This window comes from Mesocricetus auratus, unplaced genomic scaffold, assembly GCF_017639785.1.
Source record: "Mesocricetus auratus isolate SY011 unplaced genomic scaffold, BCM_Maur_2.0 Super-Scaffold_100033, whole genome shotgun sequence".
Taxonomy (NCBI): domain Eukaryota; kingdom Metazoa; phylum Chordata; class Mammalia; order Rodentia; family Cricetidae; genus Mesocricetus; species Mesocricetus auratus.
The window spans coordinates 11,280,034-11,307,346 of record NW_024429213.1 but is presented as its reverse complement, the minus strand read 5'-3'; the positions used below and the strand labels follow the sequence as shown (position 1 = coordinate 11,307,346).

At 37.8% G+C, this 27,313-nt stretch overlaps 1 protein-coding gene across 3 annotated transcripts in view; it reads right to left on the bottom strand.

Moving 5' to 3' along the window:
- Window positions 1-250: 250 nt before the first annotated feature.
- Rpgr (retinitis pigmentosa GTPase regulator) overlaps window positions 251-27,313 on the bottom strand; it is a 56,396-nt gene continuing 29,333 nt past the window's right edge. Inside the window, exons 13-18 of one of the 3 annotated variants that reach the window (XM_005080572.4) lie at window positions 25,338-25,403; window positions 23,016-23,879; window positions 13,254-13,466; window positions 11,743-11,800; window positions 8,161-8,249; window positions 251-4,154 (exon numbers count right to left, since the gene is read on the bottom strand). In XM_005080572.4, coding sequence (XP_005080629.1) covers window positions 3,948-4,154; window positions 8,161-8,249; window positions 11,743-11,800; window positions 13,254-13,466; window positions 23,016-23,879; window positions 25,338-25,403 — 1,497 coding nt within the window. In that variant the 3' untranslated portion in view covers window positions 251-3,947. The remainder of the gene's footprint in view (window positions 4,155-8,160; window positions 8,250-11,742; window positions 11,801-13,253; window positions 13,467-23,015; window positions 23,880-25,337; window positions 25,404-27,313) is intronic. The other 2 variants (XM_005080574.4, XM_013120871.3) reach the window with 2 other exon arrangements.

The window sequence follows — 27,313 nt, the reverse complement described above, 5'->3', positions numbered from 1 at the left end:
GTCAGACTAGAGCCACCAATATATCTACTAGTATAAACAAGCTTCTAGAACAACACATGGTCAAGTAGGAAGAATCCAATGAAAGGCACACTGTACACAACGATGGTCATCTTTGCTTGAGGGTGGGACAAAGTCTACAGCCATTTTCCAGAGAGATCTCAGGGAAACCACAACAATACAATTATGCTTTGGAAGTTAACTATCGTATATTTTGCCATTTAAAATGAAGTTTATATCATAAAACTTTATATAAAGTGAGAATTTTGTACGACTTTATTAAGCTTATTGTGAAAGCACATAGATTTACTTTTCATTGGCACATAGAGTAAGAATATTGATGACAATTTTCTTGTCTTCCTGAACTTACAAATGAGCCTAAGTTTTCAGATTTTTCCATGCAGAATGTTGAGCAGATTTCCATGGAATGTGGACAAAAGCACACATGCTGTAGATTAAGCCCATTGAAAATGCCAAAGTTACTGGATGGTCAGAGTCCAGGTTCCTGAATGACAAGGCCATGCTCTTAAACCTTTGGTGAATTATGATATCCCACATTTCAAATTTTACAATGCTAAACAACTCAGATTTGGAAATACTTTGTTATGGTATTTAAGCATACATTAATGTAGCAATTGCTTTTTCATGGACAGTAACATGGACATTTTGTTAATTATTAGTAAGAGTCAGCTTGTGAGATACAACATTCTGGAAGCTCATGATGATTCTCTAGTCACATTGCTGCATTATATGAAGCTAATGCAATGAACATATTTTCTAAATGACTTTGTCTATTGAATTAGAATCAAGCAAGGCATAGATGTTTATCACTTCCTTGAGTTTTATGACTCTTACCTCATTGCTTTGAATCCATTTTATTTAATTTATTGAACTGAGTTATTTAAGGTTTATTTGTTTTATGGATTTTCAAATCAACATTTGTACCAGTTTAGCTTTATAGTTTCACAAACTGCACACATTTTAGTTTCATACAGTAACCAGACAGGTCAGAATAGGGACCAGTTTCACCAAAATACTGTCCAGTGCTCTTTGAAGTCACATCCTTAGTCCCCTTTGATCGTGGATTCATTTCCCATTATTACAATTTTGCATTTGGGATAATGTCACAGAAACAGAATCATATAGCAGGTAAGCTGTGGAGAAAGTTTTTTTAAGGCCAGCATACTTTTCATATTCACTTGAGTGGGTGAGTGCTTATATCAAGAGTGGATGTCTTTTTACAGTGAAGTACTCTGTTCTACAAACCTGCTACATTTTACTTTCCACTCACAGTTCTTTCTGGGTCTGGGGATTGTGAGTGAAGTTACTAGAACGTTACTTGTATGTATGCTTTCAGGGCAGGTCACTTGGCACTCACTGATGAACCAATTGATGTGCTGCCCTTCCTTGGGGAGGGCCAATTCTTCTGCTCCCAGCTTTCCTCATTTGCCTATAGTTCTTTGTGTAGAGTTGAGGCCTCAGGGGCATTTTTCCCCTGTGCAGTTTGGCATGCTCATTGATGTCATCTTTGTTCAGGTCACATTTGTATAATCACATTGGTGAGATTTTATGGGTGTATCGTCTATATTTGCTTTCTTTTGTTTGCTCTGGAGGCAGGGTATCACTATATATAGTCCTGACTGGCCTAAAGTATTTTATGCATTGAAAAATTTGAAATTATTGTAGGTGAACCATAATTTTCTAGCTAGTGATGAAATTATAACTTCTTGATTCAATTTAATGTCAAATTAGTGATTGTTATATCCAAGATAAAACTAAGGCCTAATTATTTCAGTATAATTTATTTGTAAACTTATTTTCTCTTAGAAAAGCAATGCGCTTCACTTAGAACAGAAGAAAAAATAAAAAAAGAGATCACAAATTGACTGACCAAATTTGGTATGTAACTATGGTTTAGCCCTTTCCAAGTTTATACACACACACACACACACACACACACACACACACACACACACACACACACACAGTAAATGTTATAACAATTTTAAAGAAAGTCACCATAAACTTAGCAGATGAAAGCTCGCTACATGTACCACTACTGGTTCACAACTTTGGATGGTCAGGAGTGTGGGCACTGCTCCACTGGGTCTTCTGCTCAGAGTCTCTCTCAAAAGGCTGCAGTCAGTGTGCTAGCCAGGGCTAGGATCAAGTCTGAGAACTGTGTTCCTCTCGTAGGCTCACTGGTTGTAGGTAGAATTCAGTTCCCAACTGTTGCAGAATGGCAAGCCCCCAAATCCTCGAGGCTATCCCATACTCCTGATATGTGTTCTCCATAAATATGGCAGTTGGCATTTGCTAGGACAGCAGGGTCTCTGCTGCTTTGAATTGTTCTGACTCTTTCTATGTTGGTCCTCTCAAGGACATCTGTGATGAACTCCTTTTAGAAGTCTAAATTAAAGTCAAGTGAGTGAATTTTCATTACATCTGCAAAATCTTTCTAAGAGACCCTGGTAACACAAGCAAGGGAGTGACATCTTATCACAGTCACTGGTTTCACCCATACTCAGAGGGAAGGGATTACAGGCATGTGACACCAATACGAAACTTGGGGTCACCTTAGAATTCTACCTCCCACAAATAGCATGGTTTAGTAGCATTTTTGAGTTTTACTTCCACTCAGCCCTTATAGTTTATGTTTAATATACTTCTGTAATATCGTACTAGTACCGTAGTTTCAATAACCCAAGTTTTGAAACTGTATTTACCTTTAATAAAATAAGATATCTATTAAGTGTAAAGTTCACTCAGAAAACTATTTTTAAGATATTAAAACTGTATCTACTCTGGATTAATACTGTTTTTTTGTTGTTTTTTGTTTTTGTTTTTGTTTTTTTTGCTTTTACCCTGTAGGTAAAAATACAAAGAAAAATTTTCTTTGTTTAAATGGGACAATGGTCACTGTGGCTAAAGAATGACATGTTTCATTTACAAGGGAGGATGGGGGAAGTGAGTATGGTCCACTTTTTAAATATACAGTGTGAGCAAGGAAGCAAAGCTCCAATCAGAGCATATTGGTAGATGTATCTGTCCTGCGCATTTTATGATGCTCAGGTCATGAGGCAGTGCATGTCATTAAATGGGTACAGACAGCTGAAACAAGCAAGCCTGACTATTTTGGGGTCTCAGAGTGGCAACTGGTGACAGTTCAAATTTTACAGATGATCCACATCTTTCTTAAGGATTAAAGATATTTTGTGTCCTTTGATTAAACATTTAGATTTATTTTCTTTAGATTGTTTTGCCTACATGCATGTCTGTAAACCATGTGACTGACTGTTGCCTATACAGATCAGAGCGGGGCATCAGATCCCCTAGAACTGGAGTTATAGGCAGTTGTGAGCCCCACATAGGGGCTGGAAACCAAACTCAAGTCCTGTGTAAGAACATTAAATGCCTCATCTCTCCAGCCCCCTCCTTTGACATTCAAAATTAGATGTTTTTGTCCATCACTGATAAGGTCAAGTACCTTGTCCATTTTAACAGCAGACCCAACCAGTTATAATTTATTAAAATAAGTTCATCCACAATTTTGCCTGTTTTTAAATGTTGTAAGTATATTCAAAACTGTTTCAGTGTTGTAAGATCGTAAACACTGGATTAGGAAATTACAAAGAATGATAACTGTGTTAGCAAAACTATGAAATATCTTCATTCAACTTTCAAATATAAAAATATATTGTTTTATGCAACACTGAACAGTTAAGGCTGAACACCTCAAGGAGAGTTGGAGGTACAAGTATTTTGGAAACTGCTTATTAAGAATATTAGCATAAATAAATAGTAAAACTTCATAATGTTTAAACCAAGCCAAACATTAATTTTTATCTTTTTTTAAACAGTGTTATCAGGAAATTTCCTTCAGAAGTCATAACATTTTTCAAGTATGAAGAACAAATGTGCTCGGTGACCATGGAAACATAAACATACATTTATAGTATTGTACAGGATTTGGACTTTCCCTCCATATTTGGTGTTGCAGTATCCTGAAGATTTTGACCCATGTGGTTCTGGTTGGCATCTTTCTTATCACTTTGTAAGGTTATTTGATCTCCTATTGGCTTTATTTCTGGAAGCGGATCGTTAGTATTCTGCATCACTTTCTGACCTGTCAATGACATCCGATTAAAGAAGGAAATCTAGCAAAAACACACAAACAAAAAGATTCCATTTCAGTAAGTGAAATACTCAGAAAGTACACAGGAATATAATTTATAACAGGTATGAGCATACATTAGTCACATTTAATGTACATAAATATATATACAATAATATATCCTTTATGTCCTTAGCATCCAAATAGAGTTTTTCCCTTTTATCAGAATGCAGTCATGACTAAAGTACGACTTTTCAGGATATAACTTTCAACACTAAAAATATCTTCAGAATATGGCATCATGTTTCTTCAAGGGTGAAATCACTCACTGTTAACATTGAAATGTGAGAAGATTGGGTCATCTGGGGACTTTTCTGGTATCACTAGTGTACCTTAACTATAGATCATTTATGCTGTGATATTCTAGAAAAGGAGGACATACTTTCATATTCCTGAGACCAGAACTTCTGAAAAACTGTTAGAGTTGCCAGATGATGCTTGTGGGTTTGAGACATCAGTGGGAGAGATGGGGGGGTGTTCTGGGAGGCCAGCACTAGGACATGCAGAATACAGATAACAGATGAAGATGGCAGGGCTCTTTGGCAGACATAGAAGAGACTCTAAGGAAGGTTGTTGGGGAGCAATGAATGAGAGGCAGGCAGACACGGAAAGATGGCTCTGAGGAATGAGGTTTATATGGTCAAAATTAGAAAACTAAAGCAGAATGAAGGTCAGGAAAGGAAAATATAATAAGGGCGTGGACTATGGGGCCATGTGCAGGAGACAGCAGGAAAACTGTCATCTGAGGACAAAAGGCTCATATGACTTAGGATGTCTGAAGACTTATCCAGGACGAAATTGGTATCTTTCATAGAGCTATCATAAAAATAATGCTTTTGATGAGATGGCAAAACAAGGAAAAACACAGGAAATGAAATCTTCATGAGGATGTGTGCAGCTCTTTCAGAAATCAACATGGAGCTAATAATGATGGTGATGATGATGATGATGATGATGATAATAACAATAATAATTAATCTTTAACATTAAGATGGCAGTAAGCAGAGTAAAATGCAACTATAAAGACTTGTAGCTTAAGGGTTATGAATTAAAGTGGAACCACTCCTTCACTTGCTATACTACGGGGTACCCATCCTGAAAAACTTCCACCAGAAAACATCAAAAAAACCTCATTAAGGTAGGAAAGTGTAATTTTCTACTATGTAAGTAATTCCTAAAAATTTTAAAGAAGGCCTCTGTGGGCCCTAAAAGGAGGAAGAAGCAAGCTTTGGGGTGAGCACTGAAACAGCGTTTGTATACCTTGTAACCTAGATCCTGGGATTTTTGAGAACTCTGAGTTCACAAAATGTAGGGAATTGGACTGAGCCAGCCCTTACATAATGTGGGATTCCTTTTTTTTAATTTTTATTTTTAAATTTAAATTTAAACTAGAAACAAGGTTGCTTCACATGTCAATTTCAGGTCCCTCTCCCTTTCCCTCCTCTCCTCCCATGCCCTCCTACCAACCCCCCCAATATCCCCTCATTTCCCCAGGGAGGGTGAGGTCTGCCATGGGGCTGTCCATAGTCTGTCATTTCATCCAGGGCAGGGCCTAGACCCTCCCCCAAGAGTTCAGGGTGAGAGTGCATCTCTCATTGTTGGATGGACACCCAAAGTCCATTTGTATGCCTGGGATAAATATTGATCTACTACCCAAGGCCCAATAGATTACCTAGGCCTCCTCACTGACACCCACATTCAGGGGGTCTTGATCAGTCCCATGCTGGATTCCCAGGCATCAGTCTGGGATTCAAGAGCTAACACTTGTCAGGTCAGCTGTTTCTGGGGGTTAAAGCAGACCAGTCTTAACCCCTTTGCTTGTCAGTCCTCCCTCTCTGTCACTGGATTCCTTGAGTTCAGCTCAGTGTTTAGCTGTAGGATTCCTTAAAGGACTGCTTGCTCTATGTGAGTCCACATCAAAATAGCAGGAGAAAACTAATAGCATGTGTCCTTGGTTTCTGAATGACAAAGAAACATGGTTTGCTGAGGTAAGTTTGAAGTTCATATGGTGTGGACAGGCGACCCTTAAAAGAGACACTAAGCTAAAGCCATTTCAGACAAAGTCTTCTCTATGGGTGGATTGACGCTTAGCTGGGCTTTAGAGGACTTACATGAAATTGTCCTGGTTGAACATACATTCAATCCCAATTTCCAAACATATACAGAAACTAATCACTATTATTAGTAAGTGAGCCAAAACAACATATAGATTTTTGACACTGGAGTATGGCTGACATTAAAATTGAGAAGTAAAAAAATAGAAAAAGAGTATACTTAATTTATTTAAAGCAGAACATATTGCAACAATTTTTAAATAGAATAAATGTAAGTTCACTTAAAATGCAAGTGAAAAAGGCTGAAGATATGGTGTAGGAATATTTGTTGATCTTACAGAGGGCTCAGGTTTGGTTCCCAGCACCCACATGGCAACTAATAGTCTATAACTCCAGTTCCAGGGGATGAGATGCCATGTTCTGGCTTCTGAGGGCACTGTACACAAATGGTGCACAGACATGCATGCAGGCAAAACACATAAATAAATCTTTAAAAGAAATGGTACTGGAGAGACGGCTCAACAGTCAAGCCATGATGTTCTTTAGAGGACATGGGTTCAATTCCCAGCACCCATTTATTGGCTCAAAATCCTCTGTTAACTCCAGTTCCAGTGATCCTGGTAACCTTGTCTAGCCTCTATGGGCATTGGATGCATATGATGCATGCAGTTAAAGCATTCATAAGCAGAAAAATATTTTTAAAATGCAAAGAACTCACTGAAATTAGTAGCCAAAAGGTATTCTATAAAGCAGAACAGGTTCAGCAAAAGAGGAAATATAAAGTCAATATAAACCAGGAAATTGTCCAAAGTATCCAAAGACTTAGAAATATTAAATTGATGTTAAAAATCACAAACAAGAGAAAGAAAATGTTTGTGCCATATTCTGAAACAGAGGTATGATGAAACAGAGGTATGATGAAACAGAGGTATGATGATACAGAGGTATGATGAAACAGAGGTATAATGTTCAAATACAAATGTTCAAAAACAAATTTTAAAAATATAAATGCAATGTCTTCTCAGGTTTACAGGTCATAATAAATTTCAAGTAAGTTAAAAATAAAAATACACATATATGCATACTACAATGGACAAAGACAGTCTCAAAAAGAAGCAATGATAAAATTATTCTCTACAATTATGCTAAAATAATATTCATTTTGCAGCGCTGGGGAAGGAATACAGGGTCTCAAGCACAATAGGCATCTGGTCTACCTAAGCAATACCTCTAATCTACTTCTACAGTAATATTCTTAATATTCTTAATATTCTTAATAGCAACAATTAGAACAGATACAAGACTAGCCAACTAGCCATACTACTTATCATTCAAGAATTATGATTAAATAGAAATATACTCAAGCCAAGAGACTTGAGTATGAACTACCAAAAGACATCTTGCAAAGGATTTCTTCAGGAAGAATAAGGATCCTAGAAAGGACATCTGAGAAGTAAAAAGTAATGATGAGCTGAGTATATGGTATAAAACACAGGTAATAACAATGTTTGTGACATTAATAAAATTAAAACACTGTGGGTACAGTAGTTTGTAAAATAGGAAAGGAGGGATGGCAAGGCCGAAGATTATTTTAAGATTTTGATATTATTTGAGAAACAGATAAGAATATTGGTTAGTTTTAAACATTAGGTGTACATGGAAAACATTCAAAGTAAAAATCCAGCTGTTTAGGCTGCTTACAATGCACCCATCTAAAATACAAGCAAAAAAATAAGGGTAAAATATTTCTACCAGGCAAATGATAATAAAAGAAAGCTAACTTAACACATAAATCACCATTTTAAACCCTTTGTATATATTGGGGTTATAAAACAAATTAAGGAACTCATGGTATGTGGATTAGCATAGGAAAAGCAGAAAGTGAACTCAGTACTTCAGTCTTAACATCAAAATGTAAAAATTCATTTCACTTACCTTTTTAGACTTTTTTATGTCTTTACTTGTTGGTTCAATAACTCCCAGAATTTCTGAAGAACTGCTCTTTATACGATCATACATGTGTCCTACAATTGGATACATGTAAAAAATTATTCTAACTAAAGAGAAAGAAAAGTCTTGATGTTTTCAGGAAAACTCTATCAACCCTAAGTTGTGAGATTATAGAAAAAGAGTTCACCACAGGAGAAGTGGGCAATGTCATACCACACAGTTCCTGCAAACTGGAGTCAGTTATGGTTAGATGCCCAGAATAACTTAACCAGCACAAAAACATTTGGATTATGAGTATCCAAATATTTCCTGCTATGAAGAGTTATCAGGTAATGCTAGAGATGTGAAATATATACTAGAAATATTAGAAGAAAATGTGAAAACATAAACTATTTTTGGTTGTGAGCCTAGCCTTTAACGGCTGAGCCATCTCTCCAGCACATCATAAACTATCTTAAAAGGTCTGTGAATGGGGTCATCTATGAATGTGCTTGCGTGTGTGTGTGTGTGTGTGTGTGTGTGTGTGTGTGTGTGTGTGTGTGTGTGTGTGTAGGCCAGAGGACAATGGTTTATGTCTTCCTTTATGCTCTCCAGTTTATGTTTTGAGACAGGTTTTCTCACTGAACCTGAAGTACACTCACTGGGCAATACTAGCTAGCCAGAGAGCTTTTGAGACCCTCTTGTGTCTGCCTTCCCAGCACTAGGAATACTGGAGTATGCCATCACACCTAACATTAATGTGGGTGCTGGAACTACAAATTCAGATCTTCGTGATTACATGGCTAGGGCATTAATGACCAGGCTATTTTTCTGGCCCCTACATTACTGATTTTATTAGTCACTTAATTTTGATACTTTGCATTCAAATGAACATGTTACTTTTGATGTTTCAAGCTAATCCATATATAATATAGCTGAACAATAATCTTTAAGAGAGAACTCATGAAGCATTATATTATTCTGATTTGATATGGTTAACCATTCGAAGCTTATATTTAGTTACTTCTTGACACAACTGGCTAAATTATATTCTAAGAATCCTTAAATAATGAAACAGCATTTTACTAAAAATAATCTAAAAGTATCCTTTAATTAGATGTCATATGAAAAAGGCAACTGAGGAAACTAGTTTTTTTTCCTCTTTAGCTCATACCATATAGTCATTACCATGGATTTTATTTATTTATGAGGTACTGGGGATCAAACCCATGGTCTTGGTTCTACTACAAAGCTACATCCCAAGCTCATGAACAGTTCTTTCTAATGAGAACACAGTAGAATGCACATTGTAAAGTGCTGGGTTTTTATTATTTCAAACAATTAAGAACTCCTTCCCCACCTTCCCCCAAAAAACAAACGAAAAACCCGGGAGTTGGTGTTGCACTCCTTGAATCCCAGCACTCAGGAGGCAGAGACAGGTGGATCTCTGTGAGTTTGAGGCCAGCCTGGTCTACACAACAAGTTCCAGGACAACCTCCAAACCAATACAGAGAAACCCTGTCTCGAAAAAACAAAAATAAATAAATAAAAATAAAATAACTCCTTTTTTCCGTTGAGTAGTACTCTATTGTGTAAATGTACCACATTCAGGTAAATGGATGGAACTAGAAGAAACCATCCTGAGTGAGGTAACCCCGTTACAAAAAGACAAACATGGTATGCATTGATTCATATATGGATTTTAGACACAGAGCAAAGGATTACCAGCCTACAATCCACACTGCCAGAGAAGCTAGGAAACAAGGAGGACACTAAGAGAGATATACATGGTCCCCCCGAGAAGGGGAAAGGAAGAAGATCTCCTGAGCAAATTGGGAGCATGGGGAGAGGGAGTTAGGAGAAAGAGAAGGGGAGAAGAGGATGGGAGAGGAGACTTGAGGGGAGCAGGAAGGTTAAGTCGGGAGAAGAGTAGAGAAGAGCAAGATAAGAGATACCATAATATAGGGTTAAAGAGAAATCTTGTGCTATGGAAGTATCCAGAAATCTACACCAAGTAACAATCTAAGCAATAGTGGAGAGTCTACCTCAAACGCCCTTCCCATATAATGAGATTGATGACTATCTTATATGCCATCCTAGACCTTCATCCAGTATCTGATGGAAGCAGAAGCAGACACCCACAGCTAAACACTGAACTGAACTCCTGGAATCCAGTTGCAGAGAAGGAGGAGTAATGAGCAAAGGGGTCAAGGCCAGGCTGGTGAAACCCATAGAAACAGCTGACCTGAATGAGGGGGGGAGCACATGGACCCCAGATTGATAGCTGGGAAACCAGCATAGGATTGATGCAGACTCCTTGAACATGGATGTCAGTGAGGAGGCCTCGGTAATCTGTAGATCACTTTATCCCTAGATTACGAATGTACTTTGGGAGCCCATTCCACATAGAGGGATACTCTTTCAGCCTAGACACATGGGAGAGGGCCTAGGCCCTGCTCCAAATGATATGACAGACTTTGAAGATGCCCCATGGAAGGCCTTACCCTCCCTGAGGAGCAGAAAGGGGATGGGATGGGGGGTTAGTAGGGGGCAGATAAGGAGGGGAGGCAGAGGGAACTGGGATTGACATGTAAAACAAGCTTGTTTCTAATTTAAATAAAAAACCTGAAAAAGTACATTAAAAAGAACTCCTTTTTACAAAATGGTGATATAAAAATGTAACAAACATGACTTACAGTGTAAACATAGAGTGTAATCACAGTCCCCTGCATTATGAGCACCTGCTGCTACACTGACAAACTTAATATATTTATTCAGGGCCTATGGTGACATTAGACACAGGTCCAGATTCTGGGGGAAATAACTGGGCTCCGGGATAACCTAGTCATATTAACTTGTCAAAGAAATCCCTAGTATTTGACAGAGATTAAATTGTGATTTGAGGCAAAGTTCCAACCTAAGACTGGTTGAGCAGTGGGAAGAAGAGGTTGATTTCGTTCTAAATCCTTGCACAGTGACACATAAGCACCCATGAGTAATGAATGTCGAGTGGTGCATCTGAAGAAGCCAAGAAAGTAAAAGTGAAAATAAACATTGTAGGAATCTTGCCTCTTAAAGCTATCATCTGTGATTTACTTCTGACCTGGGCCATGCTATGTCCATCACAATTTACTTAAGAAAATGGAAATTTCTTTCTATATGTTCATTCAAACATCCTCAAGCAATACTATCATTTGTACTTCCAACACCAGAATGACATGGACCATTGTTTTCCTCCATTCCTTTTCATAGAATTAGCTCAGGAATCTCCCAATTTCAAGGTTTTAGAGAAATATGGGAGACAGATGTAATATTGGAACAGCAGTTTTTGTCCACATCATATATTTGACTGATGACTAAAATAATATTCTTAAGAGGGTTGAGGGACTGGAGAGATGGACCAGATGCTAAGAGTGTATACTGTTCTTGTAGAGGACTCAGATCCAGTACTCTGCAGCCACATTAGACAACTTCCAGCCCATTTGAATACTGGGTCCTGAGGATTTCCACACAGACACATATACATATATATGTAATTAAAAATAAGATGAATTCAAAATGCCATTTTAAAATCAAATGTGCTCATACCTTTTGGGTTTTCATTGTACTCACGAAGAGTCCGTTTCAGTAGGCTGACATTGTCTTCCTATAAACAATAAACAAACAGTATGACCAAACGCACAAACAGGAGAACTTTCTTCCCATATTTGTGCTTTGTTAGAAAACCTAATTTTGGTTTAAAAGCACATTTCTAGAATCTGTCTCTAATTAATACCATAGGCATGTGATAAATGCTTCACTTTGCTGGGCTATTATGAAATAGGATGTCTCAGGTTGCTCAGTGATTGCTAATGCCCTCAGTGACTCTAAACCAGGCACAGTGGCAAATGTCTGTAATCTTTAGAAAGCAGAAGCAGATAGTTTTCACAGCTCATGGTCAGTCTGGTCTTCATAGCAAGTTTGAGAATGGGTAGGGCTATATAGTAAGATCTCATCTTTAAAAAAATAGTTTACGGACTTAAGAAAGCTGTAAGATTTCATCATCTATAAAATGACTATAGAATGCTAAATGGCACACAATTTATGTCAAAAATTTATAATAAGAAATGGGTATTTAATGCGTTTTTTTTACTGACCACCAAAACGGTAGCTAATAAAAATTCCCACAAGCTGGATAATATTTCTTTCTGTAAGAAAACAATAACTGAACAATTAGGTAGAGTCTTGAGATATACAGAAACAAAGAAAATACAGCTTCTATATGACAATAGTATCTTTTAAATTAAAAATGTCAGGCACATAGCTCAACATATCTTTAATCCCAGCACTTGGGTGGTGGAGACATGGGGATCAAGAGTTCAAGGCCATCGTCAGCCACATAGTGAAGTTGATGCCAACCTGAGCTATGAGACACTATTGAAAAATAAAAGAAAAAATAGGAACACAATGAAAGCTTTTAAAGTACACATTCTAATTTAATGTTAACTGTTTTGGTAGTTGTTTCTGTAAGAAAGAGAATGAGTTTTTTTTTCTTAAGAATTTGATGGAGCGGTAATGAGAGTATCTCATTAACTGGAAACCATGGCTAACTCAATGTTTTCTGACAGTAGCTGGAAGGGTGAAAATGGACACAACGCCATTCCATTTGGCTTTTAGCATTCTACCTCTCTGAAATCAATCCAAATACTGTCAGCAAACATGACAAACAGGTTATGAACTCCAATACTGTTGCAGCCTTCTGCATTTACATGTGTATATGTATGAATATATGCATATAATACATATCATTTCTGCAACCAGCACCTAAGTTCCCAACTTTTTATCATAAGCATTTCAAAGACAGATACCCAACTTTCTGGTTCACTTCCCAAGATTATACTGTCTGTACCCATTACCACTCATGTGGGAATAAAATCCTACCTAGCAGAATGGCAAGTTTGCTAGAGATAAGGTTTGCTTAATTTCTAGACTAGATAAACCCACTTTTTCAGTTTAAATGAATTGACACAAAGATATACTTCTGCTCCCATAGGAAACTGCAAAACATCCTCTCCTTTCTCTTAGGTGTTGTCTTAGGACTGAAACCCTTGTCATTATACCTCTTCAATGATTTCATCCGGGTTGTCATCGATGGCATCAATAGTTTCTGAGCCTTCTATTTCAGGAAGGCCATCTTCAGGGAAGCTTCCTTCTACACTTTCCTTCTCTTCTTCCTTTCCTTCTTCTTCTACAATGTTTTCTACATCTGGGGCACTAATTTGCTCAGACATGTCTCCTGGTTCTGGTTTCACAGTTTCTGAAATTTGCTGATCCTGTGACAAAAGTGATTATACAATTTCCATTTTCAATTAATAGATATGATAATGGTTTTGTAACAATGAATGTATACAGTATTAAATGGCATTTAGCAACCGAAGACATGAAATACTGTAGAATTCATGCTGAACATCATGATATTGCATCACTAATACTTTCATGGCTGCTGCTCCGGTTATGTCTGCTGTTATATGCCGATGCCTAGTGTTCCTGGAAATCTGTTAGTAACTATGCTAAGGCCAACCTAGAAAAAAAATATCTTCTTGACCTTCCCCAAAGAATGATCTTAAGCTCCAGAGAAATAAAAAAGTTTTTCCTTATTACAACATTCTAATATATATATATATATATATACATACATACATACATACATACATATATCAGGTTCATTTTCTAAAACAGGTATTTGGAGTTCCTCCCACCCCAAATTTAAAATTCTCTTTTAATGAGTGAGGTAAGCATAGCTACTTATGACCCAGAAAAAGATAATGAACACATTTTAAATGCTATTAAACATGGCATTTTCACTAGAAGTCACATAGACTGTAGTAGCACTTTGAACTTTTTAAGCACATTTAAAATTTTAAACATACTTGGATAACTACTATAAACCACAGAAAACACTTACCTTTAAAATTGAGATAACTTAGGAGCGATTGGCAGAATACTGTCATTTTATAAAAAGAAATGATAAAGTTTAAGTACATTCTTAGAAAGATAGTCTGGAATGGTCAGGCACATGTCTTGTCTTAGGAGCAATGTGAAGAAGTCAATGGGTCAAGACAAATATAACTGAACCATCACTTCATTGGTCACACTGAGCTCTGGTCTTTGGTTTGGCTTAGGGCAATATTCTTTGTATTTTTTGTGAGGGATATAAAAAAGTCAATGTTCCTTGTGATGATTTAGTTCGCCACAATGTCCCAGATCTTATCACTATAAAACGAACCAGTTACCCACTCACATTTTCTCCCTTTGTCTCCAAAATCCTTATTCTAGATTACTACCCTGGCTGCTAAGACAGGCAAGGAGAAGGCTGTCCTGTGCTTACCAGAAACAGCCATAGAAACCACAGTGACCAATGAAGGTAGGGTACCCTGGGATAAAGCTTTAGGCTACAGGAGCCTTAAAATTTATTGCTCAGTGAAGCCAAAGCCCTCCAAGAGAGGGATCTTTAGGGAGAAGGGAAGGGAGGTAAATACATAAGCAAAGAGGAGGGTAAACTAACAATAAGGATTCCTGAAAACATCAAAAGAATCATACTATTAACTAAAAGAATCTACAATACATGTAATTATGTGTATAAATATACATATATAGGCTAAATGAAAATTTCTCATTTGGGCTGACTATGTTCCTTCTGAGAGTCAAAGGTCAACTAACAAAAATCCCAACACCAGACATGAGAAGCCCTCCTTTGAGCTGTTTGCCAGGGCTGCCCAAGAGACTCCCAAAACATATAGGTTGTTGCTATTTCCCTATTGCTGAAGATGCCAGAATTTCAGGGCCTTAAAGACCTCAGATCTAGAAGTGACTTGAAAACACTCCATGAGGACTAGCTTTCATAGTACTACAACGTACCAGGCAAGTTTCCAAAGGAGGAAAAGCAACCAACATTCTTAGACAGCTATGGTGCCTGTGAACCAGAACAATGGTGAGCATGGCTCCACAACCTTAAAGGTGCTGTAGTGGCACGCATACTTGACGATAACCAACAGCTCTCTAATAGGGCTTAAGGCCTGCTCAACAGGAGGGAAACCATGCCTGATACTGGAAACTTAGCCAACTACTCAGTGCTAGTGAAGTCACAGATACTAGAGGACAACCTATAACCACTACTTTGTTAAATTAACCATCACTAACAGCAATATAGACTTTTGTCTTTATACCCACAGATAAGGGCAGTCCTCACCATTCATCAAGGAAAATTCTCTTTGAAACCAATGGAGAGACCATTACAGAAAAATACAAGCAATCAAAATCCACCGTTGGCAAGCCCAGTCCCAAAAGGTATATCTTTAAAACACTTCCACACCTAAGGCACAGGGAACATTTTGGAACAGGGGACAGAAAGACCAAAAGAGCCAGAGGATCAGGTAGGTTGCTTTGAGACTCTGTCTCTTAGTAATGTGAGAAGTGACACCCACAAAGTCTTACCAACATGACAGCTTAAACATGAGCTGGAAAAGGACACCAATAGACATGCCAACGTAAACAGGGAAAAGTCCACGAGGCCTCAACCCTGCACAAAGAACTAGAGGCAACTGAGAAATCCTCAGAGTAGGAGAATTAGTCTCCCCAAGGAAAGTGCACTCCAATTGGTTATCTAATACCAAATAATCAGCCCTGAAAACATTTGAGTACATACATTTGAGTACATACACTCTGTATCATTATACAGAGTTGACAAGTTATATTTAGGAATACATATGTATATACACACACATATATGCATATACTAATAATTAATGAAAAAGGAATCCATGACATTGAAAGAGACCAAGGAGTGGCATATGGGAAGTTTTGGAGGAAGGGGAAGGGAGAAATGTGACTATATTTAAATTTCAAAAAACTGATTCTGTAATCAAAAACTTAAGACAGTTTGGAAAAAGTTGTGGAGTTTCTTTTAAAGCTTTTTAACATGCTATTACACACTGTAGACTTTTTGGCATATAACTATGGAATATTTCTTTTTTAAATGAAGTTATTATAGGTTCAGCTTTTTAACTGATCAGTGTGACTTGATGCTTAAGGTAACAAATGAGACCTTGCAGAGAAGTATCAAGTTGTTCATATTAAATTCTGTATTTTAATGAAAAAAATCAAAGTTCCTAGGGTTTTCCATTCTTGCTAGCATTTAGCATGGTGCTTTTTCACTAGAGGAAATTGCAACAAGTATCAGTAACATCTCATTGTTGCTGTAAACAGTGTTTTAGATGGTGAGATAAATCAAACAAACATTTCTTTTACTTGATTAGCTATTTTTTGCTTAGGTGATCTATAGAACTTTGCTTTTAAAATAATTTGTCTTGATTTATTACAATAATTTATTTGAAAACAAAACAAATAAACATTTACATATTTTTGTTTTGCTCTCAAATTATATATTGTATATAATATGCTTTATTTTAATACTGGCAAACAATTTTAATTAAAAGAAATCACTAGTACAGGAAGCAAAAATACAGTCTACAGGCCAGATTATACCTACAAACTGCCAGTTTGATCTCTGGATTCTTATCTTCTTAGGACATGACTTTATAAACAAAAAGTCTTGTATCTTTCTATACAGAATTCCTTATTTTATTCCTAATCTTTTACTGTAACTACTGTATACACCCGTTTGATGGAGAAGCAAGCCTACAAAAGTGAATGTAATGTTCAGAGAACTGTACACTGCAGTGGTAGGCATTTCTATTCTCATATTTATATTTATTCTATGCCATTCTCATTCTTTTTCCTTAGACAATTTATTTCCTTTTTAGTAGACATACATTTTATGCTAACCACATGAGTGGAATCAACTTCTCTGTGCTTCATGCAGTAGAAACTACAACTGTTTCCCAGTACCTACAAGGTAATCAGTGGAGGGCTGTGCTTGAGTTCATGACTGTTGAACTGTAGAGGCTCTGTTCTTCCCCAATTCTGTTCAAATAATTTGAAGATCATAAGAGCCATGTCCTCCCCACTCACTGATGTTTTAAACATTGCAGATTATTTTATTCCCTGAGTTCCCAACAAGGACATCCTATCTCATGTTTCATCGTTTGCATCAACGGCAAATTAAAAGTTAGGAAGTGTTGTCTGCAGTATCCACGTCTCTGCATTGTACATCTCCCTCCCATCCTGATCTGAGAACCATGCTAGCAGCTCTGGCTGATCATTTTCAGAATGCAAAGTGTAGTTTGGATTCTATTTTTCTGCAAGACACACTTCCTGGACTTCTTTTGCTTTTTTTCCCTGTTAGTGTTAGCTCTAGCCCTCTACGCGGCCACATCGATTTTGTTACTACTAATTCTTCTTCCTTGAAACCCATTCTTAGCTTGGGTAGCATTTTTCTTTCTTAGAATACACCCTACATCTTTTATTGACGTTTTTTTCCTCAGCTTCATCACTATTCTTTTACACTAACCCAGTGGTTCTCAATCTTCCTCATGCTGCGGTGACCCCAGCCGTAAACTTAGTTGCTACTTCATAATTGTAATTTTGCTACTGTTATGAACTGTAATATAAATATCTGATATGCAGGAGATCTGATATGTGATCCCCAAATAGGTCATGACCCAGGGGTGGAGAACCACTTCATCTAACCATTCACTTACTGATGTTTTCCCTGAATCCTGTCTGAAGTGCTCTCCTCACAAAAGGGCTGCCTTCACTAGATCCAATTAATTATATGCATAAGCTAGTGATCCCCAGCAACTTCTACTGAGCTCCAGACACATATGGTGGCCTGCACAATGAACATCTGCTGAACATCATCAAAAGATAGCAAATGCAGAACTGTCTTCCTGAACTGTTCCTACTCCCTTTTTCATAGTCACAGTGAACAGCACTTTCCACTCAGTTCTCTATGCCAGAAGAAAGAAAGGTTTTACCTTCCTCTTCCCTCCCAGCTACATCATTGTTCTAAGCCCTCCAACTGCCTGATACATATCCTCACATCCTTCACCCCCACTGTCCTATCCCATGTCTATTTCATTCTTTACCTGGTCCATTATAATTGGCTCTTAACTTCCATCCCTGTGGTCCTGTCTGCTTCAAATCATTCTTCATATTGCCATGAGAATAACATTATAAAACCTTGTTATTTTTCCTGTAACATCATGTATGTGTATGTAAGGCCCTTTGTTGTTAAGTTCTAGTTAAACATGACTCATTTCAAAGTTTCCTTACTCACTGCTGGCAAGTCCTTTCTTAACCCTTTCTCATGGGAGCTGAAGTGACTCTGCTAATATACTCTATTGTACTTATGAATTTTCCTGTTGGGTTATACAGTCCTCTAACATCAGGGGCCATATCTCATGTCTTACATAATCAAGACGCAAAACCTTTTTCCTCTTTATTTATTTCATTTAAAAAAAAGCAAGCCACGCATGTATTTTGAAGGTGAATTTTCATCTTAGGGTAACTTTGGCTAAGGACACAGGAGTAGAAAAACAAACAGCACCGTTAAGAAATAGTCATGCATATCATTTAGAAAAAACATGATGAATAATGAAATAATCGTGGCAGAGATGCCTTGGTGTTTCCAAGTGTTCTTTAGAGAAATATATCTTTAGTCTTACTGCAGTTATGATGGGGGAGAAGAGGGCTATGGGAGGTAGGTTGTAACCTGCCCTCACTTCTTCAGGTCTATCATATTGAGGAAGCCCACTCAATTTTTTTGGTGACAGATACATAAATACTTGATCCAATAATATGTACTAGCTATTAAACTATATGATAGGAACTAATCATGCCATATGACACTGAATTTCCACACTGAAAAGAATGAAGAAAAAGATTACAGCACCTTCCTTCACTGCTGCATTGGTGGGAGAGAGCACATGCCATATAAGCTGATCTCTATAGCAAATCATTACAATCAAAACATACTTCAGTGTCACTCACCTTGATGGCTGCTGTTGAGCAGCCATAGACGCTCTGCAGAAATTCCCCTCAGCTTACCTGAAAGTCTTTCTGCCAGAGTCTATATTAGGAAACTGTAACTAAAGGGAGTCTACATATACAAGACCTCACATTCCTCACAGCAATAATTAGAAAACTATAGGAGACACCTGATCAATTAGCAGATTTACCATGACTGGAGGTCATGGTAAACCCAGCACTGGAGGAGTAGAGACAGAAGGGTCAGAAGTTCAAGGCCACGCTTGGCTACTTAGTGAGCAAAATACTAAACAGATTTGGGCTATGAGAGAACCTGTCTCAAAAACAAAATCAATAAGAACTAGCTATCAAAATCTATGTAACTAGCTATCAAATCTCAAGGGATCAGTTGGTCTTATTCCTCACTTTTCTTTTTCTCTAATAATGATATGTATGCATATGGAATAACTTCTTCTTATGAAAGCTTATATTCTTTTACACTCTGCCTCAATGTATCACTAACTACCACCAAACTCCTATCCATAAACTTTAGAGGGTATTAGGCCTGCCACATGTAGGATTTAGTATGTGGCAGCTGAACACTGGGCAGAGAAGGTTAGGATGCTTTGTTTAGGCTGTTGCTCACTTCATATAACTGTTCATTTGCCTGAAGACTGGATGATTTGGGGGACTAAACGAGCCTTTTGTAAATTGAGGAACAGGGATACCAGAAATTCTGGTGTGAAAAAGTTGTAACAAAGCTGCTCCTATCACTTAGGTCTCCCATTCCAATTCTGTATGTTTCTAGAAGAAAACAAAGGACCCTTACAGAGGCAAATAAGCTGGTGGTAACTTCATACAGCTTGAAAGCACACGCCAGTAAGGCCTTGAACACGAAATGATTATGTAAGTGCTCTTGACTGTAATTTGTAGGAGCTATTACTTTTAAAGGGTATACCAAGTTTTAGGGTAGGAAAATGAAAAGAAATTGGTAAGAAATGCTGCTCAAAAGTGGCTATCTATATCAGTTCAAATGGTGAAATGGGTACAGTCAAGAACATGACTTAGGTATTGCTGGCTGATTCTCTTCTTGGAAGACCATGCCTTTGCCATGAATGGAAGTTTAGATTCTCATCTCCCTGGAATTCTTTTAGAATTTTCTTTATGGTCATCATGTACTGATATCCCTCTTATTTAATCTTTTGAAATCTATTTTTAAATAATCACTTTTGGTACACATACTTTATCATACTATTAATTCTACTCTAGAAACAATGAATATGCTAGACTTTGGTAAAGGGCTGCAGTGTTAAAACAATGTAGTCCATTACTCAGGGGATGCTACCAACTATCTTTGCAGCAACTTATAATTTAAAGATTTCTCTAAGGAAATGCTACATCATGTGATTCTTGTCCTTTATCTCATGCTCATTCTCACAGAGGATCAAATGTATGGAGTTCAACTACACAAAACCCACAACCATTACCATGAAAGTCTTCCTTGAAAAATGTATAAAAAAATCACTCATGCCCAAGGTATGGAACAGGATGAGAAAGGAAATCAACTGAAAAAGAAGTTATGATTACACAACTAAACTAGCTATATTATATAAATCTAGTGGAGCCTGGCTCCTCAAAAATTCAGTATCCAATGTTAGATAGTTTTTCTTTCCACAAACAATATTGAGTATATTATTTTAATTTTTATTTTACTTGAAACATTCTGATAAGCAGACAAACAGAATTACAAAAGTCAATGAAAATACATTGAGGACACATAACACACATGGAGAATGAAAGCTCTGACAGTAGAGCTAAAACAGAAATTACTTGAGCTCGGAAATTTACAATTATAAAACACAAGAGACATTAAAGTTATCATAACTTTTAAGAGCAGAAAAAATATTTTGAATGTATAATTTTCTTCCTTGAAACACTTAAACTCATATGAGCCCCTATATTCTGTGTTGAGGTTGACTGTCATTTCATTTCATGAGCTATGTTGTCATATGCCTAGCAATTGCAAGAGATAACATCATTAGCCTCTAAGGCCTGAAAACAGCTGTTGCTTCATAGATTTTCATGAATTGAGACAAAAAAGTAAAGGGAAATGTCAACCATTTAAAATAGGAAATTCATTCTCATTTCAGTTTTCATCAACTATTATTGATTATCTACAATTATCATCAATATCATCAATTATTATAAAAATATTCTAGATGGCAGAGACTGAAAAGGGGTACTTAAATACTTATTAAAAAGTCAGAAGTTTTGATAGCCCTTAAGCTTCTGTATTGTATTAAAAAGACTTTAATATACATAGTACTTACAGTATGCTTCTAGTATAGAGATCTGTCGTTCATGAGGAATATACATTATTAACTATAACAAATAGCCTTTTAATATTTTCTAGTTAGTAGAAAATTAGTAATGTGGGAAAAAACAGGTATGAGTTTAGGAGGAATCAAGACTTAACATTGCCTCCTGTTGCCTTTGATACCTTAGTGCAACTGACATCAGTTGCTTTTTTAACCATGTGCAAAAGTACCATAGTAACAGATCAGTTTAATAATTTGGAGTGAGTATATCTATTATACATGAGGCATGCAAATGACTTCACTGTCCATAATTAGGTCAAATTTAATCTGTTATTTCAATTCCAAATAAAGTGGTAAAATGTTATTCCAGAATTTTTTGGAACATGGGAGTCCATTATCAGAAAGTTGTTTTGACTGCACTGGCATTTTAGACCTCTGCTCTTTTCCCCTTCTCCCTGGGTTAGTAATGGGCTTTTCCGAATATGTTCCATATCTGCCATGTTTCATAGAACCTTTGATTTTACTCACTTTTTGGGACTGTTCTCTATCTTCCTGACTTTCATTTTCATGTTCTTTCCCACCCCTCTTCTCGTATTCCCCTTCTTCCACACTGTATGCTTCTCCCTCCTCATTGCCATCACCACACCTTCCATTTTCTTCTCCTTCTTCCTCCTCCTCCTCCCCTTCCTGTCCCTCTTCCTCATCTCCTTCCTCTGCATCCTCTCCTTCCTCTTCTAGTTCCTCTCCTTCCCCTTCCTCCTCTTCCCCCTCCTCCTCTCCCTCCCCTTCTTCCTCTCCTTCCCCCTCTTCCTCTCCCTCCCCTTCCCCCTCCTCTTCTCCCTCCCCTTCCCCCTCCTCCTCTCCCTCCCCTTCTTCCTCCTCCTCTCCCTCCCCTTCTTCCTTCCCTTCCCCCTCCTCCTCTCCCTCTTCTTCCTCTCCTTCCCCCTCCTCCTCTCCCTCTTCTTCCTCTCCTTCCCCCTCCTCCTCTCCCTCTTCTTCCTCTCCTTTCCCCTCCTCCTCTCCCTCTTCTTCCTCTCCTTCCCCCTCCTCCTCTCCCTCTTCTTCCTCTCCTTCCCCTTCCTCCTTTCCTTTTTCTTTGTCTCTTTCCCCCTCTTCTTCTCCTTCCCCGTCTTCTTCTCCTTGCCCTCCCTCTTCTCCTCCCTTCAACTCTTCTCTGTCATCTTCACCTCCCTTCACTTCCCCTTCTCTAGTTTTCTCTCTCCTATCTCCTTCCTTGTCGTTTCCCTCCCCTTCCTCATCCCCACTTTGCTCCTCTGATGTGTCTTCTCCCTCTTCCTCTCTTTCTTCCTTGTCGCTCTCCTCCTCTAGGTCTTCTTCCCCTTCTTCCTCTTCTCCATTTCCTTCACCTCCTGCTTCTCTGTCTTGTATCTCTTCATTGCTCTCCATTTTCTCTCCTCCCTCACCCTCCTCCTCCCATCCTCCCTCCTCTCCCGTGTCTTTTTCTTCCATAACCAGGATGTGCCTTTCTCCTTTACTCCTACTTGTCTTCCTCTCTTGTTTTTCCTGCACCCTTTGCCACTGTTGTGCTCTTAAAGTATCCTTTTCATACATTTGATCCCTTTCACCCTCAGATCCATCCTCCACCTCTCTCCCTGACTCTCCCTCACTTCCACTCACCTCTTTTTCTGTACTGATATCTGACAGGGTTTCTGTTTTCACCTCCTTTATTTCTCCTTCGAATTCCACATTTTCCTCTTGTACCTCAATCATTTGCTCCACTACTGCAATCCCTTCTGTGTCTTCTGGTCCTTCCTGCTCCTCTGGTATTCCTGACAAGTGGTCATGCATAAGATCATATTTTGCATTAAATCTGGTTGCTTTGAGGTCACTCTCACTTGCTTGTTCAGCACATTGCCTGCTGTACCATAAGCAATGCTCAGTTTCCACTTCATCGTCATCTTTCTCATCACTACTAGGCTCTACTGGATTGAGCTGCTCCAACTCCTCAGCTCTGTCTGGCTGACTTGAACTTTCAAATTCCATGTAACTGTCTGGTTCTTCTAACACTTCCGTTTCACTGTCAAAGATCAAATTCTGCTCACCGATTTTCCTTTCCTCTGCAATATCTTTATTCTCTTCACTCTCAGAAGTCATGTCTTTATCTTGTAAGTCATCAAAAAATGTATCTGACTCTGCAATGTCTTCTTCCCTTTCTCTAAAATCTGTCACATATGCCATGTCAATCACTTTCACGTTCTTCTCAGGGACCATTTCTTCAATACTTTCCTGTTCTAGTTCCTCTTTTTGTGAACCCGTTTCATCGGTGGTGATCTGAAGTCCTGCCAAGTCTATGTCATTATCTACTTCCTCATCTGAAAATGCTCCCATAATCTCACGTGGTCGTATCATGAAGATCCCTTTTGCTAAATATTGTTTGTATACTGTCCCCTCTTTTATTTTTGACATCTCTTCATATTCATAACTATCATCAATTTCAGTATAAGTTTCATTTTCCATCATACTCTCAACCATGTCTTGATTCTGTAAAGTGTTTAAAGCAACCATCAAACTATTAGTAGTTGAAAAAGTCGTCGTCCTGGTTATATAAATCACTGTAAAGATTTTACATTTTGCATCTATAAGCTAACAGGTGGTGAAGGCTCACTAATTCAAACTTTATAAACTGTGATAGATGCTAGGCCTGGGGGTTCATTAATTTGCCAAATAAATTATTACAACATGAGTTATAAATTAACAGGCTAAAATACAGAAATAGCATAATAAATATAACCTTTTTTTCCCTCACTAAAGACAGCCTCACAGACCAAACATAAAAGCAGTATGTGAAATATGGACTACATGTCTGTTTACAAAGAAGGAGTTCCCATTTCTACTCTTTCTAGGCCTGCTCTTTAGAAAGCTTTGAAATTTGAATTCTCAAGGAGACAGGCCCAACTGCCAGAACTTACTTCTAACCATATGAATGAGCCTTTCTTTTCGCAGAAACCCGGGAAAACTCAAGCCTAGCATCTAAGACAGTGGGAAGGAAAGACACAGGAAAGATGGCTGCTTGAGGCACAGCAAACCATTGAGGTAGTGAGCTCTCATGAGTTTAGTCAGGCATGAGACTAGCGCTCCCATGTTCAAAGACAGGCTGTCACTGTGCTTCTCATTTTAGTGGGCTGCCTATATGTTTTTATAATTCAGCAAGATCTTACTGAATTTTAAAGGATCTGGTTTTAAGAATTTTTTAACCTAATAATGTAGCGAAGGCAGTAGAAATAGAAATTAAATGATTTCCAAAGTCAAAACTCAACACAAATTACTTTCCTTTAGTAATTTCTAAATACCTCCTATTTTTATTTCATTAGCCTCTAAAGTCAGGACAAGTAAAATAATGAAGAGCAGGTCTTCATTTATCTAGGGTTATGTAAAGCACAGACTGGTTTTTGCTTCTGTCACAGTTACTAACTAAAGTCTCTCTTTTTCACCTATCTACAGCTGCTTACTAATTTCTAACTTTCATTTAAATCCTGCTTAATTCTAATCCTTCCTTGATAAATAAAGTCAAATTAAAATCTTGTAAATGATTATCAGATAGTTTACACTAAAAAGATCCACAAAATTGTAGAGCTAGCAAAATGTGAGTATCATCCACTAAAGTCTGCATAGTGACTCAAGTAAAGTCATATACAACCAAATTAAGAGATACACCTTGATAAACAGTAGCCATGATGACTATCTATTGCTTGGCGGAAAAGGACCATTATAATTTTAGTCAACAAGTGGATGAGCAAGTTCTAGCCATAAAATTCTATGAGAAAATCTGTACTAATAAAAGAAACCAAAAGGAAGCCATCTACATTGCATTCTTGTCTTTTAATTTTTAATGTAAGTGAATTTCTACTTTTTTGTCTTTTTTTCCAAAAAATTTCAAAGAAAGGCAATTAAAACTGTTCTTACCCACCATAATTAGACTATCAACTCTATGTGTTATACCTGTCGCTTTAGAATTGGTGAAAATGTTAATGACTTCTCATTGGAACTCAGGTTCATCCCATGTGTCTGAAATAAATAAAAATATATGTTCTAGATAATATGGAAAAACTATATGACTAATGAATGCAAAGATACTCAGACATTACTACAATCTATTTACAACTGCCATGTTAATGATGTCAGGATAGGAAAGCTGCTGAGAACTCCACATACTGACCTGATACTCAAGATACAGCATAAAGCAACCCAGCGCCTTTCAGCTTCTCCATATTAGCAGCAAACAGGAGCCCTTCCTGCTTGTGTAGATGGGTGGGTAAAAGAGAGTGGTGGAATGTGATACTGGAGTGACAGATTCTTAGAGATGGTTGGAGTTTGGAGACAGAATTCTGAGAAAAGAGGTGTCCCAAGACCAACTGCATGACAGTTGGCAGGTGCACCAAGGGATGGTAAGAGTGAAAAACAAAAATGCCTCAGTGAGCACAGCTAGTGCAGAATTTTGTACTCAGGGTTTATGGAAATCCTGGCATGAGCTAACAGACTTCTGAATTTAGCCTCTATAGGCCTGGATTTAAAAAGATAAAACTATATATCAATTCAACAAAATACTATGCCTCATAACATTTCATACATACATAGTATGTACTTCAGCCAAACTACCCCTCTACCACCCTTTCTCGGCCCCATTGTCCTTGTCCCCCTGCATAGTTCTCCTTCCTCTTTCGTATCCGTTTTTTTCTTTTCAGTCAAGATTGCACACATGAGAGACAAAATGTGGTATCTGTCTTTCTGAGTCTGTGGGCTTATATTTGGTTTCTTCTGAGCTGTGGCACTAATTACCACTCACCAATCAGCTTTAGAACTGTAAGACATTACAGTGTGGGGCTGGGGAAGATAGTCTAGATAGACAAGAGACTTGAAATCAGCACAGTAAACTCATTCTGGAGAATTTCTTTGTATTTCCAAGATTATTCTCAGGGTGCTGTAATTGGCCAGTCATCTTGGGATGGGTTTTACTGTATATGCTTAGGTACAATGAGAATTGAAGGTTACTATATTTTCCTATCTTTGCAACCATGCTGTGTAGCAATTTCCTCCTATTTGAAACATTCCATCTTGAAGGGAAGCTCACTAAGACTTAGGAATTAAGCAAATCACAAGTTTCAAGAAGTCACTGAAACATATAAGATCCACACAGTCCCTCCTTCCAGGTTATATAAGCAGTAAGGAGTACTGGTGAGAGGAGGCTCTCTGACCTGTTGAGTTGCCTTCAAGCTATATAGGGGGTTCCAAGGAGGTAATTTTTGGGCAGCATCACATGTACTGGGATGAGATTTTCAGTGGAGTCATCTAAGCACTTATAAGTAACCCCTCACACACATTCCTGTAAGTAGCCCACAATAAACCATTGGCTTATCAAGTTGGACTTTGGTGGTATTGTTAATTTGGTCTGTTTTTAGTTCCCTGTATGGAATGGTTGCATGTTCGTTTATGTGTCCCAAACAAAAGCTGAGCAACAGTTTCCAGGCAATAACTGCATTAGTTTGGTAGGCAGTAGTCTAGAGTCAAGTTGGCCTGGGGGAAGATATTCTGACACAATCCCCCTGAGAATTCTGTGCAGTGAGAAATTAGAGTGCAGTGCTGAGTAGAAAGGAAGGTGTTTTCCTGGAAAGTAGGATCCCCAGTGTTCAGAAACTAGAGAACCAAAGAGTTGTGCAAGATTCTGCATGATAGCCAGGTGTGTGTACAGACTCACATTGCACAAATCATGTCAAAACTTACTGATCACTGCTAAATAATCCACCCAATTGCAACTAAACACTACAGGACAAACTGATACCTCAAGATATATAAGGAAAGGGGTGCTAGTTGAGGAGGATTCATATGATAGTGTAACCCACATCCATTCCAACAAATGTGCAAATCTCAAAACAGAAGCATACTATGAAGGCTGTAGCCTTTAGACCATCATAAATTCA